Below are 11,122 nucleotides of genomic sequence, written 5' to 3' on the forward strand. Positions count from 1 at the left end.
TATCTACCCCGCTGGTGATAAATTATACCAGCAAAGTGTTATTACTTTTTAATCTTTTCATGTTCTGGTGGATAAAGCAGGCTTTGGGTACAGTGGGGATAGAAGCCTTGAGTTCAAGTGTAGCAGTAGGAGGGGTCTTGACGGGAGCTGCAGCCAGCTGGCACAGTCTACATGTTTCCATATGCCGATTATAAATGTGTGAGTGTGGGTGTGAGTGTGAGTGTGGGTGTGAGTGAGTGAGTGAGTGAGTGAGTGAGTGAGTGAATGAGTGTGTGTGTGTGTGTGTGTGTGTGGGGGGGGGGGGGGGGGGGTGTGTGGGGGGGTGTGTGAGCGTGAGCGTGTGTGTGGGGGTGTATCTGTGTGAGTGTGAGTGTGTGTATGTGTGCCAGTGTCTGAGTGAGTGTGACTGTATGTATGTATGTATGTATGTATGTATGTATGTATGTATGTATGTATGTATGTATGTATGTATGTATGTATGTATGTATGTATGTATGTATGTATGTATGTATGTGAGTGTCAGTGTGAGTGAGTGAGTGAGTATGGTTTTACGCCGCTTTTAGAAATATTCCAACAATATCACGGCGGGGGACACTAGAAATGGGCTTCCCACATTGTACCCATGTCGGGATTCGAACCCGGGTCTTCGGCGTGACGAGCGAACGCCTTAACCACTAGGCTACCCGACCACCCCGTCTGAGTGTGAGTGTGTGTGTGTGACTGTGAGTTTGGGTGTGTGAATGAGTGTGTGTGTCAGAAAAAGTGTATGTGTGTGTGACAGTGTGTGTGTAAGTGTGAGTGTGTGTGAGTAAGTGTGAGTGTGTGTCTGTGAGTGTATCTAAGTGTGTGTGTGTGCGTGTCTGTGTGAGTGTGTGTGTGCGAGGGAGTGTGTGTGTGCGTGTCTGTGTGAGTGTGTGTGAACGTGTGCATCTGAGATCGTGTGTATGTGAGTGTGCGTGCGAGTGAGAGAGTGTGAGTGTATGAGTGTATGGGAGCGAGTGACAGTGTGTGTGGGTATGTGTGTGTGTGAGTGTGCGTTTGAGTGACAGTGTGTGTGTATGTGTTTGTGTGAGTGTGAGAGAGAGAGAGAGAGAGAGAGAGAGTGTGTGTGTGTGTGTGTGAGAGAGAGGGAGAGAGTGTGTGTGTGTTTTTGTTTTTGTTTGTGTGTGTGTGTGAGAGAGAGAGTGTGTGTGTTTTTGTGTGTGTGCGTGTGTGTGAGACAGAGAGAGTGTGTGTGTGTGAGAGTATGTGTGAGTGTGTGAGAAAGAGAGAGAGTGTGTGTGTTTGTGTGTGTGTGTGTTTGTGAGTGTGAGTGTGCGTGTGAGAGAGAGCGAGAGAGAGAGAGAGAGAGAGAGAGAGAGAGAGAGAGAGAGAGAGAGAGTGAGAGAGAGAGAGTGTGTGTGTGTGTGTGTGTGTTTGATCTAATCATTTGTTTCTATAGTCTCTGTAAGGTTTCACAACCTTATTAGAGTGTCAGGTGTCTGCTATTAGTGGCTTATAGTTATAATTAAAAGATCAGCTGTATGTGATCGAGTGTCTATTGTCGGCTTTCTAATGTCTATAGTTTGGTACTGCTGTCTGTTTATAGTTGGGTGTATGTTGTCACTTGTTTAAAGTGGGACGTTTAAAGTGTACAGTTTACTCTTATTCATTGCTAAATGGTCTTTGTAGGGAGAGGTGTTTAAATAGGTTGAACCTGTTCACCAATCCCATTCCTTTTGTTTGGAAATAAATATTGTTTAAACCAAAGGGGCTTGTTTGTTCCAGGGTGTTTATAGTGGGACGTTTGTTGTCTGGTGTTTATAGTGGGATGTATCTACCAGGGTGTTTATAGTGGGACGTTTGTTGTCTGGTGTTTATAGTGGGGCGTTTGTTGTCTGGTGTTTATAGTGGGACGTTTGTTGTCTGGTGTTTATAGTGGGACGTTTGTAGTCAGGTGTTTATAGTGGAACGTATCTACCAGGGTGTTTATAGTGGGACGTTTGTTGTCTGGTGTTTATAGTGCAACGTATCTAACAGGGTGTTTATAGTTGAACGTATCTAGCAGGGTGTTTATAGTGGAACGTATCTAGCAGGGTGTTTATAGTGGAACGTACATATATCTAGCAGGGTGTTTATAGTGGGACGTTTGTTGTCTGGTGTTTATAGTGGAACGTATCTAGCAGGGTGTTTATAGTGGGACGTATCTAGCAGGGTGTTTATAGTGGGACGTTTGTTGTCTGGTGTTTATAGTGGGACGTTTGTAGTCAGGTGTTTATAGTGGAACGTATCTACCAGGGTGTTTATAGTGGGACGTTTGTTGTCTGGTGTTTATAGTGCAACGTATCTAACAGGGTGTTTATAGTTGTACGTATCTAGCAGGGTGTTTATAGTGGAACGTATCTAGCAGGGTGTTTATAGTGGAACGTACATATATCTAGCAGGGTGTTTATAGAGGGACGTTTGTTGTCTGGTGTTTATAGTGGAACGTATCTGGCAGGGTGTTTATAGTGGGACGTATCTAGCAGGGTGTTTATAGTGGGACGTTAGTAGTCAGGTGTTTATAGTGGAACGTATCTAGCAGGGTGTTTATAGTGGAACGTACATATATCTAGCAGGGTGTTTATAGTGGGACGTTTGTTGTCTGGTGTTTATAGTGGAACGTATCTAGCAGGGTGTTTATAGTGGAACGTATCTAGGAGGGTGTTTATAGTGGGACGTATCTAGCAGGGTGTTTATAGTGGAACGTATCTAGGAGGGTGTTTATAGTGGGACGTATCTAGCAGGGTGTTTATAGTGGAACGTACATATATCTAGCAGGGTGTTTATAGTGGGACGTTAGTAGTCAGGTGTTTATAGTTGAACGTATCTAGCAGGGTGTTTATAGTGGAACGTACATATATCTAGCAGGGTGTTTATAGTGGGACGTTTGTAGTCAGGTGTTTATAGTGGAACGTATCTACCAGGGTGTTTATAGTGGGACGTTTGTTGTCTGGTGTTTATAGTGCAACGTATCTAACAGGGTGTTTATAGTTGTACGTATCTAGCAGGGTGTTTATAGTGGAACGTATCTAGCAGGGTGTTTATAGTGGAACGTATCTAGCAGGGTGTTTATAGTGGAACGTACATATATCTAGCAGGGTGTTTATAGAGGGACGTTTGTTGTCTGGTGTTTATAGTGGAACGTATCTAGCAGGGTGTTTATAGTGGGACGTTAGTAGTCAGGTGTTTATAGTGGAACGTATCTAGCAGGGTGTTTATAGTGGAACGTACATATATCTAGCAGGGTGTTTATAGTGGGACGTTTGTTGTCTGGTGTTTATAGTTGAACGTATCTAGCAGGGTGTTTATAGTGGAACGTATCTAGGAGGGTGTTTATAGTGGGACGTATCTAGCAGGGTGTTTATAGTGGAACGTATCTAGGAGGGTGTTTATAGTGGGACGTATCTAGCAGGGTGTTTATAGTGGAACGTACATATATCTAGCAGGGTCTTTATAGTGGGACGTTAGTAGTCAGGTGTTTATAGTTGAACGTATCTAGCAGGGTGTTTATAGTGGAACGTACATATATCTAGCAGGGTGTTTATAGTGGGACGTTTGTAGTCAGGTGTTTATAGTGGAACGTATCTACCAGGGTGTTTATAGTGGGACGTTTGTTGTCTGGTGTTTATAGTGCAACGTATCTAACAGGGTGTTTATAGTTGAACGTATCTAGCAGGGTGTTTATAGTGGAACGTATCTAGCAGGGTGTTTATAGTGGAACGTACATATATCTAGCAGGGTGTTTATAGTGGGACGTTTGTTGTCTGGTGATTATAGTGGAACGTATCTAGCAGGGTGTTTATAGTGGGACGTATCTAGCAGGGTGTTTATAGTGGGACGTTAGTAGTCAGGTGTTTATAGTGGAACGTATCTAGCAGGGTGTTTATAGTGGAACGTATCTAGCAGGGTGTTTATAGTGGGGCGTATCTGGCAGGGTGTTTATAGTGGAACGTATCTAGCAGGGTGTTTATAGTGGAACGTATCTAGCAGGGTGTTTATAGTGGACCGTTTCTAGCAGGGTGTTTATAGTGGGGCGTATCTAGCAGGGTGTTTATAGTGGAACGTATCTAGCAGGGTGTTTATAGTGGACCGTATCTAGCAGGGTGTTTATAGTGGGGCGTATCTAGCAGGGTGTTTATAGTGGACCGTATCTAGCAGGGTGTTTATAGTTGAACGTATCTAGCAGGGTGTTTATAGTGGAACGTATCTAGCAGGGTGTTTATAGTGGATCGCTTATCCATGTTGTCATATGTATGTAGTCTGGTGTCAAGAGCTAGCATGGGTGTATGATGGAACCAGGTGTCTGCTGTAGGATGTCTAGAGCTAGCATGGGTGTATGGTGGTACCAGGTGTCTGCTGTAGGATGTCTAGAGCTAGCATGGGTATATGATGGAACCAGGTGTCTGCTGTAGGCTTCTAGAGCTAGCATGGGTGTATGATGGAACCAGGTGTCTGCTGTAGGATGTCTAGAGCTAGCATGGGTGTATGATGGTACCAGGTGTCTGCTGTAGGATGTCTAGAGCTAGCATGGGTGTATGGTGGTACCATGTGTCTGCTGTAGGATGTCTAGAGCTAGCATGGGTGTATGATGGAACCAGGTGTCTGCTGTAGGGTGTCTAGAGCTAGCATGGGTGTATGATGGAACCAGGTGTCTGCTGTAGGGTGTCTAGAGCTAGCATGGGTGTATGATGATACCAGGTGTCTGCTGTAGGATGTCTAGAGCTAGCATGGGTGTATGATGGAACCAGGTGTCTGCTGTAGGATGTCTAGAGCTAGCATGGGTGTATGATGGAACCAGGTGTCTGCTGTAGGATGTCTAGAGCTAGCATGGGTGTATGAAGGAACCAGGTGTCTGTTGTAGGGTTCTAGAGCTAGGATTGGTGTATGATGGAACCAGGTGTCTGCTGTAGGATGTCTAGAGCTAGCATGGGTGTTGAAGGAACCAGGTGTCTGCTGTAGGGCGTCTAGAGCTAGCATGGGTGTATGATGGAACCAGGTGTCTGCTGTAGGGCGTCTAGAGCTAGCATGGGTGTATGATGGAACCAAGTATCTGCTGTAGGGCGGCAGAGCTAGCATGGGTGTATGATGGAACCATGTGTCTGCTGTAGGGCGTCTAGAGCTAGCATTGGTGTATGATGGAACCAAGTGTCTGCTGTAGGGTGTCTAGAGCTAACATTGGTGTATGATGGTACCAGGTGTCTGCTGTAGGGTGTCTAGAGCTAGCATTGGTGTATGATGGAAGCAGGTGTCTGCTGTATAGTGTCTAGAGCTAGCATGGGTGTATGATGGAACCAGGTGTCTGCTGTAGGGTGTCTAGAGCTAACATTGGTGTATGATGATACCATGTGTCTGCTGTATAGTGTCTAGAGCTAGCATGGGTGTATGATGGAACCAGGTGTCTGCTGTAGGGTGTCTAGAGCTAGCATGGGTGTATGATGGAACCAGGTGTCTGCTCTAGGGTTATAAAAATAGCATGGGTGGATGATGGAACCATGTGTCTGCTGTAGGGTGTCTAGAGCTAACATGGGTGTATGATGAAACCAGGTGTCTGCTGTAGGGTGTCTAGAACTAACATGGGTGTATGATGGTACCAGGTGTCTGCTGTAGGGTGTCTAGAGCTAGCATGGGTGTATGAAGGAACCAGATGTCTGCTGTAGGGTGTCTAGAGCTAGCATGCGTGTATGATGGAACCAGGTGTCTGCTGAAGGGTGTCTAGAGCTAGCATGGGTGTACGATGGTACCAGGTGTCTGCTGTAGGGTGTCTAGAGCTAGCATGGGTGTATGATGGTACCAGATGTCTGCTGTAGGGTGTCTAGAGCTAGCATGGGTGTATGATGGAACCAAGTGTCTGCTGTAGGTTGTCTAGAACTAACATGGGTGTATGGTGGTACCATGTGTCTGCTGTAGGGTGTCTAGAGCTAACATTGGTGTATGATGGTACCAGGTGTCTGCTGTAGGGTGTCTAGAGCTAGCATGGGTGTATGATGGTACCAGATGTCTGCTGTAGGGTGTCTAGAGCTAGCATGGGTGTATGATGGTACCAAGTGTCTGCTGTAGGGTGTCTAGAGCTAGCATGGGTGTATGATGGTACCAGATGTCTGCTGTAGGGTGTCTAGAGCTAACATGGGTGTATGATGGTACCAGATGTCTGCTGTAGGGTGTCTAGAGCTAGCATGGGTGTATGATGGTACCAGATGTCTGCTGTAGGGTGTCTAGAGCTAGCATGGGTGTATGATGGTACCAGATGTCTGCTGTAGGGTGTCTAGAGCTAACATGGGTGTATGATGGTACCAGATGTCTGCTGTAGGGTGTCTAGAGCTAGCATGGGTGTATGATGAAACCAGGTGTCTGCTGTAGGGTGTCTAGAACTATCATGGGTGTATGATGGTACCAGGTGTCTGCTGTAGGGCGTCTAGAGCTAGCATGGGTGTATGATGGTACCAGGTGTCTGCTGTAGGGTGTCTAGAGCTAGCATGGATGTATGATGGAACCAGGTGTCTGCTGTAGGGTGTCTAGAGCTAGCATGGGTGTATGATGGTACCATGTGTCTGCTGTAGGGTGTCTAGAGCTAGCATTGGTGTATGATGGAACCAGGTGTCTGCTTTAGGGTGTCTAGAGATAGCATGGGTGTATGATGGTACCATGTGTCTGCTGTAGGCTGTCTAGAGCTAGCATGGGTGTATGATGGAACCATGTGTCTGCTGTAGGGTGTCTAGAGATAGCATGGGTGTATGATGGAACCAGGTGTCTGCTGTAGGGTGTCTAGAGATAGCATGGGTGTATGATGGAACCAAGTGTCTGCTGTAGGGTGTCTAGAGCTAACATTGGTGTTTGATGGTACCAGGTGTCTGCTGTAGGGTGTCTAGAGCTAGCATGGGTGTATGATGGAATCAGGTGTCAGCTGTAGGGTGTCTAGAGCTAGCATGGGTGTATGATGGAACCATGTGTCTGCTGTAGGGTTTCTAGAGCTAGCATTGGTTTATGATGGTACCAAGTGTCTGCTGTAGGGTTCTAGAGCTAGCATTGGTTTATGATGGTACCAAGTGTCTGCTGATGGGTTCTAGAGGTAGCATGGGTGTATGAATGGTTAGGTTAACTCCAGATCTATAGGACGGGTCAGCCCGGGTAAGTTGCATCGATCCATGATTGAACCGAGAGCCTAAGGCTAGATGACTACCCCACGAGATGAATTACGTATGTCGACAGTAGACTTGCCGTGACACATTGACCCATACCTGACTTGGTGACAACTGGTAAAGCACTCTCACCTAATGTCATAGCCTGCACACATCTAACAAATATACCAACCGCTCAATTTGACACCTTTCATAGATAATGGACTTGTGGAGTTGAGATATTGACCGCGGACCGTGTACAGGTTCTCGTCTACCAAGCGATTACATTTCTCAACATAACATTGTTTCATTGATTGGTGAAGTTTATTAACCTTTTATGGAAACAATTCACCCACTCTGTATGAGGGAAGGATGTCAAGGCCTATTCTTCGGAAGTCTGCTTGGTAGCTGCAGGAACTGAAATGGGTCCACGTCTGTGTGCCATGTCCATTCGAACCGGGTGCCCGAACATACCTCCTAATTCATTGCCGATCTCCGTTATCGAGTCATCTGATCGATCAGCTGCAATAAGTCACTCTGGAAAGCTTACGTGTAGATAGAAGTCAAATACCGCGTCGTTGGGGCTTAATGCACATTTGAGTGGTTCCATAGTGTGTCACACAAGTGTACGGGATTCCGCCAGTCTGTGTGTGATGGCGGTGTATGTTTCACAGACCTCCATCTGTGGAAAGGTAGTAGGTTGCCGTCACGGGGAACGTCATCCACGTGGACATCTACAAGAGAGTGTTTTAAATTCTTCATAGTGGTACATAGATACATGGCCGAATACAGATTCATATATACACCAACATATTAAGAGGGCACCTACGTAACACAGGAATGAACACCTACATCACACAGGGATGAACACATGTCAAGTGAACACCTACATCACACAGGGATGAACTCTTGTCAAGTGAACACCTACATCACACAGGGATGAACACCTGTCACGTGAACACCTACATCACACAGGGATGAACACCTGTCTAGTGAACACCTACATCACAGAGCAATGAACACCTGTCAAGTGAACACCTACATCACACAGGGATGAACACCTGTCACGTGAACACCTACATCATACAGGGATGAACGCCTGTCAAGTGAACACCTACATCACACAAGGATGAACCCCTGTCAAGTGAACACGTACATCACACAAGGATGAACACCTGTCAAGTGAACACCTACATCACTAGGGGATGAACACCTGTCAAGTGAACATCTACCTCAGGGATGAACACCTGTCACGTGAACACCTACATCACACAGGGATGAACACCTGTCACGTGAACACCTACATCACACAGGGATGATCATCTGTCAAGTGAACACCTACATCACACAGGGATGAACACCTGTCAAGTGAACACCTACATCATACAGGGATGAACGCCTGTCACGTGAACACCTACATCACACAGTGATGAACACCTCTCAAGTGAACACCTACATCACACAGGGATGAACTCTTGTCACGTGAACACCTACATCACACAGGGATGAACACCTGTCTAGTGAACACCTACATCACAGAGCAATGAACACCTGTCAAGTGAACACCTACATCACACAGGGATGAATACCTGTCACGTGAACACCTACATCATACAGGGATGAACGCCTGTCAAGTGAACACCTACATCACACAAGGATGAACACCTGTCAAGTGAACACGAACATCACACAAGGATGAACACCTGTCAAGTGAACACCTACATCACTAGGGGATGAACACTTGTCAAGTGAACACCTACATCACACAGGGATGAACACTTGTCACGTGAACACCTACATCACACAGGGATGAACACCTGTCAAGTGAACACCTACATCACACAGGGATGAACACCTGTCAAGGGAACACTTACATCACACAGGGTTGAACATCTGCCAAGTGAACACCTACATCACACAGGGATGAACACCTGTCAAGTGAACACCTACATCACACGGGAATGAACACTTTTCAAGTGAACACCTACATCACACAGGGATGAACACCTGTCATGTGAACACCGACATCACACAGGGATGAACATCTGCCAAGTGAACACCTACATCACACGGGGATGATCATCTGTCGAGTGACAATTAGAAACTGTTTTGCTGTTTTCTAAAATGAAAGGTTATCGACCTCCAGTGTGCGATTCCCCCTGTTTCGGTGGCACAACGTCAGCTCTCATACACACACAGACTATTGTACTGTTACTTTATCAAAGAACAAACAAATATATCTTGTTAATATTTTAATGCATCACTCTCCTTCTGCCATCAATTCACACACCGAAGCAGTCTGTTTAATGCCTTCTTCCTTTTCCTTTGGGTTTCTTGGGCTTTTTCCCCTTCGGCCTTCTGCTTTTCCTCTGTCTGCCCGTCTTTCCCCGCTTGCCTTTCCTACCCCGTCTTTCTTTCCTACCCCGTCTTTCTTTCCTTCCCCTCTTCTTGCCTTTTGCCTTCTTTACTGGCGTCTGTATTGTTGTGGTTGTTCCTACAGTTGTAGCTGTTGTAGTTGATGCTTCCGTCGTTGCTTCTGCTTCTGTTGTTGCTACTGCTTCCGTCGTTGCTTCTGCTTCTGTTGTTACTACTTCTTCTGTTGTTCCCGCTGCTTCTGTAGTTGCCTCTGCTTCCGTTGTTGCTTCTGCTTCTGTTGTTGCTACTTCTTCTGTTGTTGCTTCTGCTTCTGTTGTTGCTACTTCTTCTGTTGTTGCTTCTGCTTCTGTAGTTGCTGCTTCTTCTGCTGTGCTTCTGCTTCCGTTGTTGCTACTGCTTCTGTTGTTCCTTCTGCTTCTGTTGTTCCTTCTGCTTCCGTTGTTGCTACTGCTTCTGTCGCGTCTTCTGCTTCTGTTGTTGCTTCTGCTTCTGTCGTTCCTTCTGCTCCTGTTGTTGCTTCTGCTTCTGTCGTTCCTTCTGCTTCTGTTGCTGCCTCTGTTGTTGCTTCTGCTTCTGTCGTTCCTTCTGCTTCTGTTGTTGCCTCTGTTGTTGCTTCTGCTTCTGTCGTTCCTTCTGCTTCTGTTGTTGCTTCTGCTTCTGTCGTTCCTCCTGCTTCTGTTGTTGCTTCTGTTGTTGCTTCTGCTTCTGTCGTTCCTTCTGCTACTGTTTCTAAACCGGGCCAGACCTCACGGCTATCGTCACTACTTCTTCACCACTTCTCCACCACTTCTTCCTCCGCTCCTCTCACCGCTCCTCTCATCGCTCCTTTCGCCGCTTCTTCCACCACTTCTCCACCGCTTCTTCCACCGCTCCTCCCACCACTTCTCCCACCGCTTCTTCCACCGCTCCTCCACCGCTTCTTCCACCACTTCTTCCACCGCTCCTCTCATCGCTCCTCTCATCGCTCCTCTCGCCGCTCCTCTCACCACTGTCTCGTGATTCCCCAGATGACACTGACATCCTTTTCCCTGGAATTAATTCCTCCCTCGCATCCGCTTGGAGGGTCTCCTGCGTGACTTTTTCCCCTTCTTTCCCTTCGGCCTTCTGCTGGACCTCTTGTCTCTGGACTCCAAGACTGTATTGCTCCAGGGTCCATTCTTGGGAAGCCCCGGGAACAGATTGAAGTGTTCACCTTCTTTCTCCTCACTTGTCACGGCGTTATCAGCGTCATCATCGGTGTCAGCATACCCGGCTTCGGCTGACACAACTCCTGTCACTGCCGCCGTGGGCGTCGCGTCAGGTCCTGATGGAGTTATTGACGCCGAGAGGACGAGGCGGGGAACCACACAGCTCACTACAATAGAAAAGATAAGCTTGATTGAGAGGATGGGTGGATTTATCGGTGGGTAAGTGGTGCATCTATCGGGGTGTGTGTGTGTGTGTGTGTGTGTGTGTGTGTGGGGGGGGGGGGGGGGGGGGGGGTAGTGGGTGTGGTGGGTGGGGTGGGTGGGGGGTGGTGGTGGGGGGGGGGGGGGGTGGGGGGGGGGGGGGGGGGGGGGGGGGGTAGTGGGTAAGTGGGTGGATTTATCGTGGGTAAGTGGGTGCATCTA

General features: G+C 47.1%; 1 protein-coding gene across 1 annotated transcript; it reads right to left on the reverse strand.

Annotated features, from left to right (window-relative positions):
- Positions 1-9,375: 9,375 nt before the first annotated feature.
- On the reverse strand, positions 9,376-10,474 carry LOC124119909 (putative uncharacterized protein DDB_G0274435). Its single transcript, XM_048382746.1, has 3 exons — positions 10,286-10,474; positions 9,961-10,199; positions 9,376-9,879 (listed from the first exon to the last, which is right to left on the reverse strand). The coding sequence occupies exons 1-3, from the start codon at positions 10,472-10,474 to the stop codon at positions 9,555-9,557; spliced, it is 753 nt and encodes a 250-aa protein (XP_048238703.1). The 3' UTR covers positions 9,376-9,554.
- Positions 10,475-11,122: the final 648 nt, after the last annotated feature.

Source organism: Haliotis rufescens, unplaced genomic scaffold, assembly GCF_023055435.1.
Source record: "Haliotis rufescens isolate VD_foot unplaced genomic scaffold, xgHalRufe1.0.p SCAF_41, whole genome shotgun sequence".
Classification (NCBI taxonomy): domain Eukaryota; kingdom Metazoa; phylum Mollusca; class Gastropoda; order Lepetellida; family Haliotidae; genus Haliotis; species Haliotis rufescens.

What these genes read in the sequence shown, in the direction of transcription:
- LOC124119909 (XM_048382746.1), bottom strand. Translation starts at nt 10,474, where the DNA reads ATGAGAGGAGCGATGAGAGGAGCGGTGGAAGAAGTGGTGGAAGAAGCG. An exon ending in GAAGAAGTGGTGGAGAAGTG is followed by an intron (nt 10,200 to 10,285) that starts GTGAAGAAGTAG and finishes AAGCAACAACAG; the next exon opens with AAGCAACAACAGAAGCAGGA. An exon ending in CAGAAGACGCGACAGAAGCA is followed by an intron (nt 9,880 to 9,960) that starts GTAGCAACAACG and finishes GCAGAAGCACAG; the next exon opens with CAGAAGAAGCAGCAACTACA.